This window comes from Balaenoptera borealis (assembly GCF_965194805.1).
Source record: "Balaenoptera borealis genome assembly, chromosome: 7".
In the NCBI taxonomy this organism is placed as follows: Eukaryota; Metazoa; Chordata; class Mammalia; order Artiodactyla; family Balaenopteridae; genus Balaenoptera; species Balaenoptera borealis.
Window position 1 is genome coordinate 21,511,567 of NC_138864.1, and position 23,103 is coordinate 21,534,669.

Consider the following 23,103-nt stretch of genomic DNA (forward strand, 5'->3'; position numbering starts at 1 on the left):
TATGGAAGGAAAACAAATCTCATATCCATCACTGTGGTTAAGTTTTCTGCTACTTTCAGACAAACACATTTGTAAATTATATAACAAGTGTGTTATTAATAAGTACGCATTTAAAGCACCTAGTATTGCTCTTAGCAGGTAGTAGGGACCCACTAAGTGTTTGCATATTAATCACTTATTCATGCAAATAGAATCTTGGATGAACGAATGGGTTGATTGGTTGTTTTTTTGACAGAAGGATTGTCTTCCAATGATAACAAACTATTCCCTAACTTAAGATATGTTCAATAATCTTAAAACAGTTTTGTTGCAAACCCTGTAGAACCATATTCTATTGGTTCTGGATTTCATTCCCAAAGCTCCCTCCTGTTAGAGAAAGTAGTCCTGTTGAAGCTGCAAATCATGCAGCAAATGCAGAGACAGCCTCCTGGCGTTGCCAATTCCCCAGGTGTCATATTTCAAGAATTCTCTTTGTACGGTGGGTTTGCTGGAGTTTTGTCTGCTCCGAGATTAGTCAGGTGGCATTAGCTTTGGTTTTTTCCTCTCCAGCCTGGGCTGCCCAGCTGCGGTGGGTGCACAAGCTGGGAGCTGAGGCATCCTTGCCCAGGGATAAGCTAAGAGGCTTCTTGGCCTGAGGGTTAGTGGTTACAAGAGCTCCACTGGCAGCCCCCTTAAGGAAACTGATTAAAAAGGTAGGGATCAGCTGTCTCAGACTGAACCATGAGGGAATGCTCCAGGACTCAGTCTCCTGCTTTTCTCTGTGGGAATCCTCCTTTTCTTCGGAACTCCTGGGACTGTCTTTTAATTCTCTTTTAAAACTTGGCTCCAAGCAGCTTGTCTTCATCTCTTGGAAAGGAAGTGTTAATGCCTGCCTTTGAGGTATACATTTTATGCTTATTTTTAGAATAATATAGCTGGTTTTTTATCACCTTAGAATTTAAAAAATATTGAACGATTTTGATACACCAGGCACTGGTCTAAGTGGCTTTATGTGCGTTATCTAATACTAACCATCCCCCTACTATGGTAGGTGCTATACTATTACTCTTCCATTTTATAGATGGAGAAATTGAAGCTCAGAGAGATTAAGAACTTGTCCAGGATCACACAGAGCCATGGATCCAATGTGGGGTGTCTGTCCCCAGAAGCCCCTCGCCCATTCCAGCCTCCCCGGGGCTCTGTGCCTGGCAGTGGGCAGCAGATTCCTCCCATTGCCCCCACCCAGCCCACCCTGCTGAGACTCCAGGCTCCTGTGTCAGAGACCACACAGAAAAGCCCCTCTGCGGTTTAACAAGGAGACTTACACCGAGGGGTGTGTTTTGACTTGTGTCTTCTGGATCGAAGGCCTCCACCTGGTAAACGAATCCAGGCTTGGCTCCTTCCACTATGTAGAGATCTAGACCTATACCGGCATGCAAAGGGGAAAAAAGAAACATTTTATTAAGTAAAGCAAACGAGGAATTCCCAAACCAGGACAGCCGTATATAGTCAAAGGGAGCCAAGCATTGCGGGAAAGAAGAAAGCAGTGATTAAGGCCATGAGTAAGACCACTGACCAGCTTGCGTGGGTGGATCCGTTTATGGGAATTAAGAAAGAGCTAGGGTTGACCAAGCTGGTGTCAAGTCTTAATGTATCTCCTGGGTTGAGAGGTGACTAGGGTACTCTTGTTCGTGGGGGAGGGGAGTGATAAGGACAGAGTGGTGGAAAGTAACCCAGTGGGAACCTCCAGTGTGAGTTCCAGATCCACTTTCACGTGCAAATTCCTCCTAAACCGAGCCTAGGTCACCCCTCAAGTGCGCTTAGTATCTCAGCAGAAATGAGTCCCTGAAATGAGAGGCCTTATAGTAGAACAGAGAGAATATGGAGAAAAGGAGAGGGAGGGCTACAAAGGTTCAGGAAAGGGACCACACATGGATTCCGTCTACTTCAGAGTTCTCGGCCGTCAGGGTGAGGAGGGAGCAGACAGGGTCACTGGCACCACCAGCCTTGCCCGAGGGGCCGCCATGCTCTGCCCTGGCATCTCTTTCTGAGAACCTTTCTGAGAGATGACTGAGAATTTTAACATTAACTCACTCTTTTGGAAGCACTATGCTGAGGACTTATGTTTTCTCCTTTCATCTTCCCAACAGCCTGTAAAGTAGGTATGGTAGTTATCTCCACTTTACAAACGAGGACACAGGCTCAGAGAAGTTGTGAGGTTGTCTCAGCTGCTAAGTAATAGAATCACAATTCAAACCCAGGCCGTCTTACATCCAAGCTCCAGCTTACATTTGCTTTGATCACTGCTCAGGCTTTCATTCAAAAAATATTGACTGAGTTCTCACGATGTACCAAACACGGATCTACATATTGGGAGTACGGCCGTTCACAAAACACAAAACCCTGCTGTCATGAAGCTTGCATTCTAGTGGGGGAGGTATAGATAATAAAATAAATTAATAAAATACGTGAATGTTACTGAGCAATGTTACGGAGGCGAATCAGGGAAAGGAGTGTGGTGAGTTGGGTTACCATGTTAAATAGAGTGCTTCTGGAAGGTTCACTGACATTGGAGTCAAGATTCTTAAAGAAAGGAGGAGACATAGAGATGCAGGGGAAGGAGCAGAGGAAACGGCGGATGGAAAGATGCCGGGGTAGGGCGTGCCTGGGGTATTCACAGATGGGTGAGGAAGCCGGGACTGCAGCAGCAGAGGAGAGAAGGGGAGATGTGTTGGAGAGGAGATGGGGTTTGGTAGGGGCTCATCAGATCTGATAGGACCTTAGGGAGACTCTGGTTCTCCTTGTGAGGGAGATGGGAAGTTCTTGCAGGGTTTTAAGCAGAGGAGTGCCTTGATTTAACCGATGTTTAACAGGATCCCTCTGGCTGTCGTAAGAAGAATCAACCAGAGGGAACAAAGGCAAAGCAGGGAGACCGATCAGGTGGCCACTGCCGTGATCCCGGCGAGCCATGGTGGGGTTGCTGGGGAGAGGTTGGATTCTGCATAAACTTAGAAGCTGGCAGGATTTCCTAATGGGTTTGATGGTGGGTGTGAAAGACAGAGGGGAATCAAGGGTAACTGTGAGGTTTTGGCCCATGAAACTGGAAGGATGGAGTTGCCAGTAACTGAAATGGGAAAGATGAGAGAAGCAGATTTGGGCTGGGATGGTGGGGAGGGAGATGGGAGTCAAGAGTGGTTTGGGGGCACATTAAGTCTGAGATGTCAGATTCTAACACCAGTTCCAGTGTGTGTCTAGGGGGGTTCCCACACAACCAAGCAATTCTCCAACACCAGCTGGGTGTCCCACAATTCAACTCAATTCTGACACTGTCTACCCAGAGATAGCGTCAGATTCCACAGCTGCAGGGTTCCATCATACAAGACAGCCCCTGCCCCTTCAGGTGCCAATCACACGTCCAGGTGGTCACCTGTGCTTCTGACCAACTGGCTCTAGATGGGAGGTTCCCACAACCCCCTCCTCGGGTTCCAATAATTTGCTAGAGGGGTTTGCTCTCTAGTGAACACAGGGAAACATTTTACTTACTAGATTATTGGGTTATTGTAAAAGGATATAAGTCAGGATCAGCCAGATGGAAGAGATGCGTAGGGCACAGTACGGGAATGGGGCAGAGATTTCCCATGCCCTCTCCAGGCACCCACTCTCCCCAGGTTCCATGTGTTCACCAACCCGGAAGCTCTCTGAGCCCTGTTCTTTTGGGCTTTTATGGAAGTTTCATTACATAGGCACGACTGATTAAATCATTGGCCATTAGTGACTGAACTCAATTTAACTCAATCTGCAGCCCCTCCCCCCTCTCCACTGTCCAACCTTCTAATCATATGGTTGGTTTCTCTAGTGGTCAGCCCCCATCCTTAGGTGGGGTCCAAAAGTCACCTCATTAATGTAAGAAAAGACACCTTTATCACTCTCATCACTTAGGACATTCCAACGGTTTTAGGATCTGTGCCAGGAGGGGACAAAGACCAAATATATGTTTCTTATTTATTTATTTTTTTTAATGCTATTCTTGTCTGCTTACATTCTTTTTATTTATGTATGTATGTATGTATGTATGGCTGTGTTGGGTCTTCGTTTCTGTGAGAGGGCTTTCTCTAGTTGTGGCAAGCGGGGGCCACTCTTCATCGCGGTGCGCGGGCCTCTCACCATCGCAGCCTCTCGTTGCCGAGCACAGGCTCCAGACACGCAGGCTCAGTAATTGTGGCTCACGGGCCGAGTTGCTCCGCGGCATGTGGGATCTTCCCAGACCAGGGCTCGAACCCGCGTCCCCTGCATTGGCAGGCAGATTCTCAACCACTGCGCCACCAGGGAAGCCCTATGTTTCTTATTGTAAATCACAATATCATGGATGTCCATTAGACATCCAAATGGAGATGTTGGGTAGGACAGTTTTTATCTGAGTCAGGAGTTCAAGGGTGAAGCTGGTGTAGCAGCTTCTTAGTTAATTTGGAACACTACCGTTACATGTGTGTAAAGTGACTGTGTTTCTAGCTTGCCTTGTCCAGAGGACATTAATACGCTAGGTTGATGTTTAGCCATCTTATTTGACTTTTCACTAATAATATGATGTACTAAAGTAGATTCCTTTGAAAAAAATAACAAGGTAGTATGTACTGATATAAAACGTGACATTGATAGGTTAATAAAGATGATTGAATCCAAAAAATAGAAAACAAACAAAAATAACAATGGACTTGGGAGTTGTCAGCGTATGGATGGCCTTCAAAGCCATGAGCCAGGGGGAGATCACGCAGGATGTTACCCTATGCTCCGGTCCCCTATATTGTCCCTACCCTGTAGCAGACCCCAAATACACAGTCCCCTCGAGGGGTCAGCATCCATGGGGAGAATGAACCAGTCAGTCAATGGCCGGCATCCAGTGCTAAGCCTGTAAACGGGCTCAGCCCAGGTTCCTCCAGAATGATCCACTTGAGGTCCTTGAGCCCCAGGTTCCTCCCCAGGACCAGGAGAGGCCCAAGAGAAGCCATGGATGGAAAGGGCTTTGTAAATTATTGGGTGTTACTATTGGGAGTCCTGGGCTGGTGGACGTTTCACTTATTCCCCACTCATTAAGCAGCTGCCTTTTCCAGGGAAACAGCTGCTTGTTTATTTACTTTTCTATTTCACTCTGTCCCCCAGCGTCCTGCCTGATGCCACCGTCTGGGCTGCATCGCACACCCCAGTGTGTCTTACCTTTTGCCAAGTTGCCTTGAAACTCAGGCGGCTCATTCACATCCGTTACCTGGACCGTCAGGACCTGCAGGTCAGTGACACCCACGTCATCCTTCACACAAATCTGCAAGTCAAATATGCGTGGTCCTGTTTCAAAATCTAGTTGTTCCTTCCCGGTGGTGACAACCTAAAAGCAAATGCACAATTCTTAGTAACCATGTGAAAGAAGATCTGTTTTGTCTGCACACATTTTGCAAAGGGATATTACTAGGAAGGAGGCAACCAGCATCCTGGAAACCATCTTTCACTCACTGTCAGGGGAACCGGTTGTTTTGCCTGTGTCTTTCCGACATAAACCCCATGACACTTCACTAAAGGGACTCCTCTGTGGGATGCTGATCTTCATAGGAAAGACAAATATTCAGGAGACATCCTAGTTCCATCTACTGGAGATGGAAAGCCCGAAAATTATAAAACCTGTCACTACTTGGGGTAGGCTCCTAGGCAAGTCCCTTAGCTACCCTGAATACAGTTTGATTTTCTTGTCTTTAAGAATAAGATGCTGCACTTCCCTGGGATTGCTGTTAAGTTACGTCTTGACTCATCATTCCCCTCTAAGTTTCCCAAGGCCACATCTAAGAATAAACAAGAGAAGGATACATCTGCAGAAATAAGAAATGATATTTACTTACACCAACAGGCTCTTTGGGTTTTTGGTACATTTCCACACATTCTTCCACTGTCGGAAATGTGTCCTGTGCAAGACAAGTGTTTTGGAGTGGAGTTGTGGAAGGGGCACCAAGCACCAGGACCAGAGACATATCACTGGAATCTAGGCTGTTGCCAGCAGGAACCCCCGTGGTGCATGGTGGAAGGGCCCTGCTGAGGTTAACTGGAGGCCCGTCTGTGACCTCTCGCATCTATATGCACATCCCTGCCACCAGCTTAGCCTGTGGAGCTCCCAGAAGGCCCAGAGCCCTTTGAGATATCAAGGACTAAATTTCATAAATATCTTAATTTATGCTCATAGAAGAACCTTTTGGTTATTAATACGACTGGGGCCAGGCAGGGAGGCATTCAGTATCCTCTACTGAGAAAAGCACTTAGCTCCTATCCAGTTTCCACCACTGGACTTCTGTGTGACCTTGGGAAAGTTACTTGACCTTTCCCTGATTTTGTTTCCACACGACTATCGTTAGGTAAATAATTCTCGCCCTAGTTAAACAACTGAAGTATAATACAAGGTATTATAACAAAGAGCTAGATCACAGTACTATGGAAAATCATGGGGAAAAAAGTTCATTGTGAGATGTATTTAGTCAAGGAGGACTTCATGGAGGAGGTGGTGGGCATTGTGTTTGACTTTGCACGATCTGGATTGATCATGAGAGGAGAGGATGGCCACAGATGTAAATGAGCACATGCAGTGGAGGGAGCACGTACGGAGGAGGGTTGAGAGGGGAAAACACAGTAATCTTGTCACCACCAACGAGCAGGGTCAGCCTGGGCTCCACACAAGGGGAGATGACCTGTCTCTCTGCTTGGTACGTGGGAGGTGAGAGGCAGCATAACATAGGAGTCAAGAGTGTAGACTCTGGAGCCAGACTGACCGGCTTCAAAGCTCAACCTTCCCATTACTTAACCTTTCCGTGCCTCAATTTTACCATCTGTAAAATGGGGATACTAATGGCATCTGCTTTCTGCAGTTGTTGGGAGGATTCCATGAGCTAATCCATGGAATACTTTGATCCCTGTCTGGTGCTGAGCGAGCACCCAGCAAATGCTGACTTTTATTATCATTAGATGTCGAAAACTGTTCAGTGAATGTGTGTCCACCAGAGCTGCCCTCTGTCACAACAGTCCTCTGTGCTTCCTGATTTACACCCTAGCTTCCAGCTACCTAAGCCTGGAGTCCTCTCCTGAACTCCATGCTTGCAGATCCTTCACCCCAATGTTACCTATTGACAGCCTTTCTCCTTGGGGCCTGGCTCTAACACCCTAGAGGGTGAAAATAGAACAGTCAAAAAAAGGTCTAAAATGTTATATCTTGGAACCAAAGGAATTAGGTTACTGCCAACACATGGAAAAGTTGCTTTTGCTCTTGTCTTTACCAGCATTAATTAAATGTTCATGTGCAAGGCTCTTGCCAAGCCATTTTGTGGAGTATTTTATTTAATCATCTCAGTAACCATAGGTTGGAAAAACTTCCCCCTTTCACACATCAGGAGACCAGGGCAGGGAGGAGAAGGAACTCCGAAGGTCACAGCTGGGAGTGGTGGAGTCTCTCTGATGGTGGGCAATCTGGCTGCAGAGTTTTGGTAAAAGACGATAAGTTTAGTTTTAGGTGTGTTAAGTTTGAGGTTGTTCTGGACAAGCCTGAGCAAATTTACAAGGTCCACAGTGCTCATGACAGCAGATGAGGACAGAGGGGTGTCAAGCTCAGAGATGGGCCAATGGCAGGGGGGCAGGCACGGCCGGCACGCAACCTCAGAGAGCGGCTGCCCTTACAGCTCTCATGGATGTCCATTAGTCCCGCCTCCCTGACTCCTTGGAGCTTTCCTTCTTGGTGCTGCTCCAGGAGGGACTCCAGAGGTGAGCCACATGCGCTGCTGGGTGAGGCTCGGACATCCCTCTTGGGAGGCAACAGTGAGGCAGCGCGGCTTGGGGGCAATGAGCAAGTGTTCTTGGGGCCAGCCTGCCTGACCTCAGATCACAAGTCTGCCACCAATTAGCTGTGTGAACTTGGGCAAGTTGCTCAACCTCTCTATGCCTCAGTTTCCCCACCTTTAACATGCAAGTAATCATAGCGCACCACTTCATAGCATTGTTGTGAGGATTAAATGAATGCATTCACAAAATGTTTAGGGGAATTCCTGGCATGTGGTAAATGCTCCATAAATGCGAGTGGTCGTCATCATCATCACCATCAGCATTATTAACCGTCCTAACCCCCCACCCCTGAAGTCTCAGCAGCTCTGTCCAAAAGTAGGGCAGCCTGCCTCTGGCATGATTGGAGGTCACCCTCAGAAAGCCCTGCATGACTGAGTCCCAAGGCCAACAGTGACCAGACCTCTGGGCCGGAGACCACAGAACCTTATGGCTAGGTCATCCTGCAGAGTGTCAAGGAGGAGCCAGGTTCTGCCACAGAGATGGCATTGTTGTGTTCTGTAGGAACAGCCCTTGTGAGCAGTTTGGGTTGGAGAATAGCAGCTTCTTGCAGGGGATGGTTGATAATACTGGGTAGTTTCTGGAGAGCAACAACAAATTCTTAAGAACAGCTTCAGGACATGTGAACCTGTGGCCCATCCTAGTACCGACACGGGGTCCTGGGCAGCTGTGGTGCCAGGAGGGCACCATGACTGGGGCTATACACTGAACACGTGACCTAGATCAGTGGAGAGGCTCAGAAATTCTCCATTTCTAGAGGTCAGGAACAGGATGGAATTCCTCCTTGACTGACAGCCCTGTTTGAATCACATGGAATGTGGGAAGGGCAGGTATGATAGCAGAGGATTTGGGGGCTCATGCAAGCAGGAGTAGATGTACAGGGCAGTGTAGGGGACAGAGCCTGACACTGGGAATGGGAAGACCTGAGTCAAGTTCTTATTTCATCCTTTCTGGCTCTGTGATCTCAGACAAATAATTAACCTTGCTGTCTCTTTGTGATGTTATTTCTAGAATAGGGATTTGCAATTTTAATGGTGATAATATCAGTGTTAGTAGTAACAATTAAGAGACCAGGATGTGAATGTGCTTTTTTTCTTTTTAAACAGCCCTCATTTTTTTCTTTTTTTTTAGGTTTAATTTATTTATTTATGACTGTGTTGGGTCTTAGTTTCTGTGCGAGGGCTTTCTCTAGTTGTGGCAATTGGGGGCCACTCTTCATCACGGTGCGCGGGCCTCTCACTATTGCAGCCTCTCTTGTTGCGGAGCACAGGCTCCAGATGCACAGGCTCAGTAATTGTCAGCCCTCATTTTTTAAATTAATGTTTATTTATTTATGTATGTATATTTGTACGTATGTATTTATTTATTCGGCTGCGTCAGGTCTTAGTTGCGGCATGTGGGATCTTTCACTGTGGCGCGTGGGCTCTTCGTTGCAGCGCATGGGCTTCTCTCTAGTTGTGGTGTGCAGGCTCTAGAGCGTGCAGGCTCAGTAGCTGCAGCACGTGGGCTCTCTAGTTGTGGCACAGGCTCTAGAGCACACAGGCTCAGTAGTTGCGACGTGCGGGCTTAGTTGCCCTGTGGCATGTGGGATATTAGTTCCCCGACCAGGGATCGAACCCAAGTCCCCTGCATTGGAAGGTGGCTTCTTAACCACTGGACCACTGGGGAAGTCACTGAATGTGCTTTAGAACATCTGCAAATCTGAAATAGCTTGGGCATCCTCATCATTAAAGGCTATAGACTATAAGAGGCTGAGAATGAGAGCTCTCAAGTGGAAATAACCCAAATGTCTGTCAACTGATGGACAAATAGACAAAATGTGGGATATCCATTCAGTGGAATATTATTCAGCCATTAAAAGGACTGAAGTACTGATCCATGCTACAACATGTGCGACCTTTGAAATTTTATGCTTAAGTGAAAAAAAGCCAGTCATTAAAAACCAAATACAATATGATTCCATTCATATGAAAGGGTCCAGAATAGGCAAATCCATTAAGACAGAAAGTAGTTTAGTGGTTCCCAGGGCCGGGGGGATAGGAGACAGGGGAGCGACTGCTAATGGACTTGGGGTTTTGTTTTGGGGTGATGAAAACATTCTACAATTAGATCGTGGTGATGGTATGTGAATAGAGTAAAAACCACTGACTTGTGTACTTTAGACGGGTGAATTATATGCTATTCGTATTATTTCTCAATAGAGCTGTTTAAAAAAATAGTGAGAGCTCTAAAGCCAAACTACCTGCCTTCCAGTTTCAGCACAGCAGTAGCTGTACAGCCCAGGGCAAGTTATCTCACCTCTCTGTTAAATTTTGCATCATTTCCCCCATCTTTACAAAGGGGGTAATCATACAAATAAAATCATTGGCTTGTTGTGACTATTACAAGAGTAAACACATGTCAAGCACTTTCCACAGTGTCCGGTGTATACTACGTGCTCCATAAGTGTAAGCAACTGGCAAGGCTTGGAGGCACAGATAAGCAGCAGCTGTTAAAGATGAACCAGATGTCAAGGGAGCAGGTAGATAGGCAGGGAAGTCGCAGAAGCAGTATGTGGGCCCTGGGAATGTACACTGGATGGTGAGGTGAAGTCTTCCTGAATGTGTGCTCCTTGCATACCAGAGGGCCCACCCCTGGGATGCAGAGAATACCAGATGCTGGGCTCTTGCCTTCAAGTCCTGGGCTCCACAGGTCTGCTCTGGGGCCCAGATACGCACACTTTTTGAAAGCTCCCCTAGTGGCTCTAATCATCAGCTGGGTTTAAGAACACCTTATGTATCTCAGAGAGGCAACCGAGCCTAGACCAAGCAGGCCCACTGGGTCCCACCAGAAACCCAGAGCAATGGCAGGTGGGAGCAGGGGCAAAGCTGATGACGACTGTAGGAGGTCCCTATGCCCATTGAGGAATGAGGTAGGCCTGGGGGATAATGCAGTACAAGTGGGTCCAGACACCTAGACCCTAAAGACATCCTTAGAAGGCCTTTGAGGTTACCAGTAGACATGCAATCAGCAGGTTTGTCCCGCCTAAGGAGAAGTGAAAACTTTGGAAAATACCCAAATGACAAACTAGAAAACAGAGCAGCAGTGGCGTGTCTCTTGAATGTGAATGATTGGGTCTGAATTGTCCAAGAGGAAACATTCACATAGTATGGCTGGACATCCAGACTTATATTTTTATTAAGGGTGCGTTCTTCCACATGAAATGTCTCCTCATAAATTTCCTTCTGAAAAATTACAGAATCATAGAAAAGAAGAATCACCAGGTACAAATTCATCAGGGCCTCGTTTTTAAGGAGATCATCACACAAACTGTCTCACCCAAAGAATTCAGTTACTGTCAGCACCTCTAACACCTGTTATCGTGTGAGGGTGGTTGGCAATAAGAAACAAACCTTTTATTTGTAACAAATTGAACATATTATTCATTTGGACTGAATTAAATGGAGAAAAAGTCCAAAGCTATAGGGGCATCTAGCACAGAGGGCTGTAGAATGCCCCAAACAGAATGCCCGAATCTTACAAGAGGGGAGATTAAACCAGGGAAAGAGGAGGAAATGATCACTGATCCAGAATCCCATCCACCCCATCTTCAGGACCCCTCTTTGTGAGCAGCTCCTATTGGGAGTAAGATGACGCTTACCTCAAAGTCAGTGTCTGACAGCCAGTTCACCCTGAAGGCCTCAGTGAGGGGACTTGAGTTGATTAGGGGGAACCCTGGGATCACAGGTGACAGTGATGCTGATAATTTCACAGAAAACTTGTGCACTGAAGTCTCAGGTGGAGAATTCTCTGCCACGTTGCTTGTAGCTGGTAAGTGGATTAGGTGTAGTGCATGTCCCACTGCGGATTTAAAAAGGATGCAAAATGACATGAGCACAAAGCCTTGTGCTGGAAGCAAGGACTTAGCAGCTTGGTCTGTGGCTTCAACTCGTAGCTCAGGGCAACACTGGAACCTGGTCACTCCCCAAGAATGAAGACTCTTGCCAAGAGCTGGAAACAGGAATGCGAGATCATCTCAAAGCCAAGAAAACAACCACCACCAAACAACCATGAAATCTGCTTCTGTCATTCTGGAAATAACGCTGCTGTCTTTCTTTTGTCTCTCTGCTTCCTTTCTGGTTTCTCCCAGCCTTTGTGAAGAGCCAGGGAGAGGGAAATGAGATGCCTTAGAAGACAGACACCCCTTGGAGGACCCAGTCTGGCCATGGCATCCTCTGTCTTACAAGGGCCAGGGAATCTCTAAGAATTCATTTTCCTTCTCGGTGTCAGTGTTTGATTCAGACACCATTGAGAATGGAGTGTGCATGACTGGAGAACTCCAAAATCATGCCAGCTCTCCCCACATCCCTAAGGAATCTCACGGACAATGACTTGTTATTACTGGATGCTGTGGGCGTCATGGAGAGGGTCGATCAGTACATCATGCTCGATAGAGTGACTCCCATTTCACAGAGAAGGTAGTGAGAGACTCAGGGCAGGCCCGTGAATTACCTTGGGCTGCATTACAAACAGGGAATGTTATGATGTCAGAGAAAATGTGTTTCTTCCAGGAAAGCCTCAGGACAGTCTAAGGTCTCCTTGACAGTCTGCAGGATTTTGCCAGCACAGAGGAGAGCAGTGGATCATATTCTTTATGCTTCCATAATGATGGTTCCTGTAGGAGTTGAATAGTGCCCCCCCCAATTCAGGGCCTCCCAGAACCTCAGAATGTACCTTATCTGCAAATAGAGTCTTTGTAAATGTAGTTAGTTAAGAGGAGGTCGTGCTGGATTAGAGTGGGCCCCAAACGTAGTGAGTGGTGTCCTTATAAGAACAGGATAGGACACAGAGACACACACAGAAGGAAGAAGCCCATGTTAGGAAAGAGGCACAAACTGAAGTGATGTAGCTACAAGCCAAGGCATGGCAAGCAACCCCCAGAAACCAGGAGGTAGGCCTGGAGCAGATTCTCCCTCAGAGTCTCTGGAAGGAACCAATCCTGTTAACACCTTGATTTCAGACTTCTGGGCTCCTTAACTGTGAGAGAATAAATTTCTGCTGCTTTAAGCTGTTCAGTTTATGGTAATTTGTTACGGCAGCCCTAGGAAATTAATACAGTTACCACTTATCCAATGGTCCAAATAAATGCATCATGTAAAATACTTTCTCTCATTTACTCCTCAGAATAATCCTCTCAGATAAATATTAGTGTCATCATTTTACAGATGAGGAAACCAAGCTGAAGGACACATGGTGAATAATAAGTAATGAAGCCAAAATTTACACTGAGGTCTTGCTTCTCAGCCAGCTTCCCACCTTGGCCACCTTTAGCCACTGGGGACAAAAATTCCTGGAATGGGAGGAGGTAGGGGGGGACAGTAGAAAGATCTGAAAGGTGCAAAATTTCTAGAAACCAACAAGCCATGGGAAAATGTTGGCTTATATAAGAGAATGTTTTTATTTCAAATTTGGGGGAGGGCATGCAGAGAGGTAGGTAGAAATGCAGGAGGAAATGAAATATAAACACATTCACCGATACAAGCTTTCCTAAATCTAAAATCATCTGATTTCGTTTAGAGACTAAAATGCATTATGCATAAGTTATTTTTTGCTGGCAGCATTACCCGGTTTTATGGAGAAGGACTGTGCAAGGACTCAGAAATATCAAAACAGCTGAGGTTTAGGGTGATGTGAATACAAATGGATTTTTTTAATCTATTAAAATTGACTTCAATATTAGAGCATTCTTGTGATTAAAAAACCAGCAGCAAAGTAGTATGCCTGGAGTATTTAGAGGCAAAAAGTTCCCCAAAATAGTTTTTCAAAATGAGAAAAATAATCAACTGCTGTGGTGGGTTGGGTTTTGTGGGTATAATTCCCTCAAGCCCTCTTTTCCCACCACTGGAATCTCCACCCCACTCCCCCAAGCTGTTCACAAGAGTGTTCCTTCCCAGCTCAGCAGGGCAAGATGGTCATGAGCAAAATGAAAGGTTGGCAATTTGTGTCCAAGGACCCCACCCCTGACCTGATCTTGCCCCCTCCCACTCACCCCAGTGATTCGTGCCCCTCTTGCCAACGAGGAAGGAGGCCTCTGAGCACGTTTAAGCAAAGATGTAACTCACTACATTTTTCTCAAGAATACCCTGGGGTAAGGTAGTGCCCAGCCCAAAGGAACAGACTGAAACTAGTAACCACTCGCCTTCACTGGGCACCTACTCACTGGGCATCATGCTAGGTGGTCCCCGGTTGTAGGTATTGCTGCCACCATTTCACACACCTGAGACTACACACCCAGTAAGTGGCCATGGGGGGCTCTGGCTCATGCATCTGGGTCTGTAGATAACAGACTGCATGTCCCCCACTACGGACAGTCTGTTGCTCCATGCTCATCAGGTGACCCTGCATGTGGGATGCATCGTGGTTATTCTATGATCTGGTAACAGCATAGCAAGATAGTGCTGGGAGCTGGTAAGAGATTAGACCCATGACCAAGATGTTAGATTTGGGTGATGTGATCTGTAAGAGGCCATTTGGGGGAACAGCATAAGGCATGGTGCTGGAGTATTAGCTTGATATGGGCTCGGCTATGAGAGGCTTGCTAAGCCCTACTGAGGGCTCCCCACAGCCTCACCTTGAACAGATAGATTACCACAGACACCAACCTTGCTGCGTGTCCTGTGGCAAACTGGAGAGGCCGTGCTCCCCAAATATCTCCAGCTGAAGCTCCTAGTTTGCTTCATGGGGAATGTATCCATTGATCTTGTTGCATTAATTATAACTTGGATAAGCCCTAGGTTTGAGAGGCTAATTCTATGGAAGAACCAACCTTCCAATCCAAGTCTTTGACTCCAAGGACAGGACTCCTTTGCATGGCTCCATGCTGCCTCCTTACACTTACAGAGCTTGTTGTGCTCTTCCCTGAGTAGTCCTGTTTCACATAGCAGTGAGGGAAATATTTCGGAGGGAGAAGTGGATCTATCCAGTGGCCCTTAAGCACTCTGTGTTGAGAACTACCTATTCCATGTATGGATAAAACCAGGCTGTGTCATTGAACATGCCCTTTCTGCTGACATTCTTGCCGGAGCTGTTCTGCTCTTCATCTGGAGGCCTCTCTTCCCAGGAAAAAGTTATATATGCCAGGGTCATGTAACTGAACCCTAAAAACTTTGAGGCAGACACTCCAGGGACACTGATAAGAAAGGTGGCCAAGCTTGGATCTCCCAACTCTTAGTCCAACACCCACTTTCTCCAGCTTCCTTGCTATTAAAAGCAGTAGTAGCAGTATTAAAGCAATAGTAATAATAATAATTAGTGGCTAGGGTCCACACCCTAAAGATAGAGCAATTAATACGATATAAAATTCACCAAATATTCAATTCATTCATTCTAAGATAAGTTTAAGGGATGTCACCAGAGAGACAAGATCCAGCCTTATCCACCAGAACACAGGCACCAGTCCCCTCCACCAGGAAGCCTACACAACCCACTGAACCAACCTTAGCCACTGGGGGCAGACACCAAAAATAACGGGAACTACAAACCTGCAGCCTGCAAAAAGGAGACCCCAAACACAGTAAGTTAAGCAAAATGAGAAGACAGAGAAATACACAGCAGATGAAGGAGCAAGGTAAAAACCCACCAGACCAAATAAATGAAGAGGAAATAGGCAGTCTACCTGAAAAAGAATTCAGAGTAATGAGAGTAAAGATAATCCAAAATCTTGGAAATAGAATGGAGAAAATACAAGAAACGTTTAACAAGGACCTAGAAGAACTAAAGAGCAAACAAACAATGATGAATGACACAATAAATGAAATTAAAAATTCTCTAGAAGGAATCAATAGCAGAATAACTGAGGCAGAAAAACGGATAAGTGACCTGGAAGATAAAATAGTGACAATAACTACCGCAGAGCAGAATAAAGAAAAAAGAATGAAAAGAATTGAGGACAGTCTCAGAGACCTCTGGGACAACATTAAATGCACCAACATTTGAATTATAGGGGTCCCAGAAGAAGAAGAGAAAAAAAAAAAAGGGACTGAGAAAATATTTGAAGAGATTATAGTTGAAAACTTCCCTAATTTGGGACAGGAAATAGCCACCCAAGTCCAGGAATTGCAGGGAGTTTCATACACGATAAATCCAAGGAGAAACACGCCAAGACACATATTAATCAAACTATCAAAAATTAAATACAAAGAAAAAATATTAAAAGCAGCAAAGGAAAAGCAACAAATAACATACAAGGGAATCTCCATAAGGTTAACAGCTGATCTTTCAGCAGAAACTCTGCAAACCAGAAGGGAGTGGCAGGACATATTTAAAGTGATGAAAGGGAAAAACCTACAACCAAGATTACTCTACCCAGCAAGGATCTCATTCAGATTTGATGGAGAAATAAAACCTTTGCAGACAATCAAAAGCTAAGAGAATTCAGCACCACCAAACCAGCTCTACAACAAATGCTAAAGGAACTTCTCTAGGCAGGAAACACAAGAGAAGGAAAAGGCCTACAATAACAAACCCAAAACAATTAGGAAAATGGTAATAGGAACATACATATCGATAACTACCTTAAATGTAAATGGATTAAATGCTCCAACCAAAAGACATAGACTGGCTGAATGGATACAAAAACAACACCTGTATATATGCTGTCTACAAGAGACCCACTGCAGACCTAGGGACACATACAGACTGAAAGTGAGGGGATGGAATAAGATATTCCATGCAAATGGAAATCAAAAGAAAGCTGGAGTAGCAATTCTCATATCAGACAAAATAGACTTTAAAATAAAGACTATTACAAGAGACAAAGAAGGACACTACATAATGATCAAGGGATCAATCCAAGAAGAAGATATAACAATTGTAAATATTCATGCACCCAACATAGGAGCACCTCAATACATAAGGCAAATGCTAACAGCCATAAAAGGGTAAGTCGACAGTAACAATCATAGTAGGGGACTTTAACACCCCACTTTCACCAATGGACAGATCATCCGAAATGAAAATAAATAAGGAAACACAAGCTTTAAATGATACATTAAACAAGATGGACTTAATTGATATTTATAGGACATTCCATCCAAAAACAACATAATACATTTTCTTCTCCAGTGCTCATGGAACATTCTCCAGGATAGATCATATCTTGGGTCACAAATCAAGCCTTGGTAAATTTAAGAAAATTGAAATCATGTCAAGTATCTTTTCCAACCACAATGCTATGAGACTAGATATCACTTACAGGAAAAAATCTGTAAAAAATACAGACACATGGAGGCTAAATAATACACTACTAAATAACCAAGAGATCACTGAAGAAATCAAAGAGGAAATCAAAAAATACCTAGAAACAAATGACAATGAAAACACGGCAACCCAAAACCTATGGGATGCAGCAAAAGCAGTTCTAAGAGGGAAGTTTATAGCAATACAATCCTACCTCAAGAAACAAGAAACATCTCAAATAAACAACCTAACCTTACACCTAAGCAATTAGAGAAAGAAGAACAAAAAAAACCCAAAGTTAGCAGAAGGAAAGAAATCGTAAAGATCAGACCAGAAATAAATGAAAAATAAATGAAGGAAACAATAGCAAAGATCAATAAAACTCAAAGCTGGTTCTTTGAGAAGATAAGCAAAATGATAAGCCATTAGCCAGACTCATCAAGAAAAAGAGGGAGAGGATTCAAATCAATAAAATTAGAAATGAAAAAGGAGAAGTTACAACAGACACCACAGAAATACAAAGCATCCTGAGAGACTACTACAAGCAACTCTATGCCAAAAAAATGGACAACCTGGAAGAAATGGACAAATTCTTAGAAAGGTACAACCTTCCAAGACTGAACCAGGAAGAAACAGAAAATGTAAACAGAGCAATCACAAGCACTGAAATTGAAACTGTGATTAAAAATCTTCCAACAAACAAAAGCCCAGGACCAGATGGCTTCACAGGCGAATTCTATCAAACATTTAGAGAAGAACTAACACCTATCCTTCTCAAACTCTTACAAATTATAGCAGAGGGAGGAACACTCCCAAGCTCATTCTCTGAGCCACCATCACCCTGATACCAAAACCAGAAAAAGATGTTACAAAAAAAGAAAACTACAGGCCAATATCACTGATGAACATAGATGCAAAAATCCTCAACACAATACTAGCAAACAGAATCCAACAGCACACTAAAAGGATCATACACCATGATCAAGTGGGGTTTATCCCAGGAATGCAAGGATTCTTCAATATCCTCAAATAAATCAATGCGATATACCATATTAACAAATTGAAGTAGAAAAACCATATGATCATCTCAATAGATGCAGAAAAAGCTTTTGACAAAATTCAACACCCATTTATGATAAAAACCCTCCAGAAAGTAGACATAGAGGGAACTTACCTCAACATAATAAAGGCCATATATGACAAACCACAGCCAACATCATTCTCAATGGTGAAAAACTGAAAGCATTTCCAGTAAGATCAGGAACAAGACAAGGTTGCCCACTCTCACCACTATTATTCAACATAGTTTTGAAAGTTTTAGCCACAGCAATCAGAGAAGAAAAAGAAATAAAAGGAATCCAAATCAGAAAAGAAGAAGTAAAAGTGTCACTGTTTGCAGATGACATGATACTATACATAGAGAATCCTAAAGATGCTACCAGAAAACTACTAGAGCTAATCAATGAATTTGTTAAAGTAGCAAGATACAAAATTAATGCACAGAAATCTCTTTCATTCCTGTACACTAATGATGAAAAAATCTGAAAGAGAAATTAAGGAAACACTCCCATTTACCATTGCAACAAAAAGAATAAAATACCTAGGGATAAACCTACCTAAGGAGACAAAAGACCTGTATGCAGAAAACTATAAGACACTGATGAAAGAAATTAAAGATGATACAAACAGATGGAGAGATATACCATGTTCTTGGATTAGAAGAATCAACATTGTGAAAATGACTATACTACCCAAAGCAATCTACAGATTCAATGCAATCCCTATCAAACTACCAATGGCATTTTTCACAGAACTAGAGCAAAAAATTTCACAATTTGTATGGAAACACAAAAGACCCCGAATAGCCAAAGCAATCTTGAGAAAGAAAAACAGAGCTGGAGGAAGCAGGCTCCTGGACTTCAGACTATACTACAAAGCTACAATAATCAAGACAGTATGGTACTGGCACAAAAACAGAAATATAGATCCATGGAACAGGATAGAAAGCCCAGAGATAAACCCATGCACATATGGTCACCTTATTTTTGATAAAGGAGGCAAGAATATACACTAGAGAAAAGACAGCCTCTTCAATAAGTGTTGCTGGGAAAACTGGACAGCTACATGTAAAAGAATGAAATTAGAACACTCCGTAACACCATACACAAAAATAAACTCAAAATGGATTAAAGACCTAAATGTAAGGCCAGACACTATCAAACTCTTAGAGGAAAACATAGGCAGAACACTCTATGACATAAATCACAGCAAGATCCTTTTTGACCCACCTCCTAGAGAAATAGAAATAAAAACAAAAATAAACAAATGGGACCTAAAGAAGCGTAAAAGCTTTTGCACAGCAAAGGAAACCATAAGATGAAAAGACAACCCTCAGAATGGGATAAAATATTTGTAAACAAAGCAACTGACAAAGGATTAATCTCCAAAATATACAAGCAGCTCAGGCAGCTCAATACCAAAAAAACAAACAACCCAATCCAAAAATGGGCAGAAGACCTAAATAGACATTTCTCCAAAGAAGATATACAGATTGCCAACAAACACATGAAAGGATGCTCAACATCACTAATTATTAGAGAAATGCAAATCAAAACTGGAATGAGGTATCATCTCACACTGGTCAGAATGGCCATCATCAAAAAATCTATGAACAATAAATGCTGGAGAGGGTGTGGTGAAAAGGGAACCCTCTTGCCCTGTTGGTGGGAATGTAAGTTGATACAGCCACTATGGAGAACAGTATGGAGGTTCCTTAAAAAACTAAAAATAAAACTACCATATGACCCAGCATTCCCACTACTAGGCATATACCCTGAGAAAACCATAATTCAAAAAGAGTCATGTACCACAATGTGCATTGCAGCTCTATTTACAATAGCCAGGACATAGAAGCAACCTGAGTGTCCATCGACAGATGAATGGATAAAGAAGATGTGGCACATATATACAATGGACTATTACTCAGCCATAAAAGGAAACGAAATTGAGTTATTTGTAGTGAGATGGATGGACCTAGAGTCTGTCATACAAAGTGAAGTAAGTCAGAAAGAGAAAAATAAATACCGTATGCTAACACATATATATGGAATCTAAAAAAAAGAAAAAAAAAAGGTTCTGAAAAACCTAGGGGCAAGACAGGAATAAAGATGCAGAGGTAGAGAATGGACTTGAGGACATGGGGAGGGGGAAGGATAAACTGGGACAAAGTGAGAGAGTGGCATGGGCATATATACACTACCAAATGTAAAATAGATAGCTAGTGGGAAGCAGCCACATAGCACAGGGAGATCAGCTCAGTGCTTTGTGACCACCTAGAGGGGTGGGATAGGGACGGTGGGAGGGAGATGCAAGAGGGAGGAGATATGGGGATATAAGTATACGTATAGCTAACTCACTTTGTTTTAAAGCAGAAACTAACACCATTGTAAAGCAGTTATACTCCAGTAAAGCCGTTAAACTTTTTTTTCCTTTTTTTTTTTTTAAGGAATGTGTCCAAAGGCACCCACCTAATCAGTGGCAGAGGGAAGGTTGGGAGCCAGGGGCCCACTCTCCCTAAGACATCATTCACTTTCCTTTCGAGACAGGTGTTCCAAACTTTCTCTGGTGGTCTGAGTGCTTGAGAGCAAGAAAGAGGCTTTAATGGAATTTGACTTACACATGCATCTTAATTAAGAAGCAAATTATAATTGCTTGATGGGTACACTTTGAAAAAGAAAAAGCAGAAAAAAAGGTTTATTATCAGTCACTGAGCCCACTGAAACATCTAGCTTGTGGTTGAGAGCTGGCTGGATGATGGGCTCGCTCGTTTCCAAATGAGCAAAACCACTGCCTTGCCAGAAAGGAACCAAGGAGGGCCCCTCCCTGGAGCACGTGTGGGGATAATGAAGGCCTCCGCAGCCTCGGTTCCAGGGGAGGAAGCTGACCACCTGGGTCTCTGACACCAAAGTTGTTGACGTGGTCCAGGAAGTGTGGGGCAATGCCATCTTCTCCCTCCGGGGATGCAGCAGCTCTTACTTACCGCTCTGCTTTCGGTACACAGGGCAGGTCTCACCTGAGGTGATAAATACCTCTTCAATCTCTCTATTAACCAATCCAAATGGTAGTGAAAGAAGTCAGAGGAGTGTTGTGAAAAGAGAAAGGGATTTGGAATCAGAGCTGATTTGTGCCTTGCTGCTACTTGACTGTGTGACCTTGGGCTGATCCCTTAACTTCTGTTGGGCCCCCTGTCAACTCTATCTCTCAGGGCTGTGTTGCTACACTGACAGTAGCCATTAAACACTTCTAATTGTTCAATTGTTCAAGAAGACGCACAGGACCCAAATGAGAATGCTTCCACATCTACAGCTGGTTACAGAAAGAGGATACGGTATAGCAACAACATTAAAGTAAGGATGTGCATCCCAGCTGAACACGGCCTCGTAGCAAGAGGACAGAGGCCCGGTGCCAGCTCCTGCTGTCCTCTTGTCCCTAAGGGCCAGAACAAAGTGCACGTGCTCAGATCAGGAACCACCAACATAGTTGCTGATACCCTGGAAACAGTGAGCCCAAGTTAGAGTCTCTGCTGGAACTGTTTCTATTTTGATGCTCATGTAGGTACCATCCTGTTAGATAACCAGCGCCAAGAGCAGAGCCCTCTGAGGCGCTCACTGAGGCCAGGTGCCAATCATCAGTCTCACTGTCATCAATAACAATGCTTCCAGGCCGCTGCAAACCGTGTCCCCAAACTCCCGGAACCCGTGGTTACAAAGCAGTGCTATTAATCAGCAGGCTTCCTGCCTTGATCGGGAGTCAGCTCTGTGCAGGAACTTTACCAAAGCCACTCAGACTAATTGCAGCCCTACTGGAATTCACTCTCACAGGTACTGTATAAGAAAATGCATACACTCAACATACTATAAAATATTATACAATGTTGTTGTTTCACTATATGCAACGTCTTCCTATCCTATGTCTTTCATTTCCACAGTGTATGCCTTCCTGGATGGGATGCTCACCCACCCACTTTGGGGGGCTGATTCATGCCCCGCAAAGGCTAATAGAAGGGAGCCCTTAGTAGGACACAGAAGAAAGGATGGTGAGTCTTGTAATGATTCTGTAAAATCTGCACTTACACCTACAGTGTAAATGGCACTAGGTCATCATTAGTGGGGGGGGGGGGGTTGTTCATCTTGCCACATCACTCTGGTGCTGGCCTGAGGAGGGCTGGCTTCTCGCAAACCTCCTCCAGCTCCTTGGAGGTGGAAAAGCAGGCAGATTCCAGGAAGTGAGTGCTTCAGCTGGAGGTGAGGGGGAGACAACCGGGTTGCCATGGAAAAGGAAGAGGGAGGGAAGACTGAGGGGAGGGATGGCCTTTTGCTTCTCTGAGGTTGTCTGAATAGGAAAGTGACATGAGAGAAAAAGTAGAAACTTTTTGTAATGTTCTTTGGATCCCATACAAAGGATTAATCACTCACAGAAAGACTTTCTGGAAATGGATATACCTTCCTGCCTTTTCAAATTAATAAGAGCATTCAGGAGGGGTTGCACCTGCTTCCTCAAGCAGCAAAATACACTGAGCCTGGGGCCTCTTTTGATTCCTGACACCACCTAGCAGGCGTCTAGGCCCAGATGGCAGACTTGGGGATTGTCCTAGAGAGACCAAGATGGCCTCACACCTGGTGCTCTGTGGACAAAACTCAGGTCAATGGGCCTGGTAACTTTTTCATGTTCATGTGGGTCTTCCAGCTACCAAGGAGCCCTTCTTTCATTAAACACACGGGTACTTTTCATTTCCCTGAGACTCAGACAAAAGCTAGTTCCCTGGAGACTTTCTCAAAGTGGAGACAACTTCAGTGTGCAGTGGATTTAAATACACCAAGGGGCCTTTGCTAAGTCCTCTATCTCCCAGGAATGACACATGGTCCTTTGGTACAGATGGAGCCAGAGATTGTTTCATCTCAACTCTTTCCCCTGCTACAGTTGGGGGTCTTGTGTAGCTTATGTTCTTTTAGGGCCTTCCTTTCTAAGTTGTCACTGGAATGGGACACTTTA

The 23,103-nt window shown here is 44.4% G+C and overlaps 1 protein-coding gene and 1 long non-coding RNA gene across 2 annotated transcripts in view; one reads left to right on the forward strand and one right to left on the reverse strand.

The window, feature by feature from the left end:
• CDHR3 (cadherin related family member 3) overlaps positions 1–23,103 on the reverse strand; it is a 76,928-nt gene that overhangs the window by 50,831 nt on the left and 2,994 nt on the right. Inside the window, exons 2-4 of the mRNA XM_082399754.1 lie at positions 11,477–11,676; positions 5,191–5,356; positions 1,305–1,402 (exon numbers count right to left, since the gene is read on the reverse strand). Coding sequence (XP_082255880.1) covers positions 1,305–1,402; positions 5,191–5,356; positions 11,477–11,676 — 464 coding nt within the window. The remainder of the gene's footprint in view (positions 1–1,304; positions 1,403–5,190; positions 5,357–11,476; positions 11,677–23,103) is intronic.
• LOC309632403 overlaps positions 11,713–23,103 on the forward strand; it is an 84,655-nt gene continuing 73,264 nt past the window's right edge. The window contains exon 1 of the long non-coding RNA XR_014246891.1: positions 11,713–22,147. This is a non-coding gene — a long non-coding RNA (uncharacterized lncRNA). The remainder of the gene's footprint in view (positions 22,148–23,103) is intronic.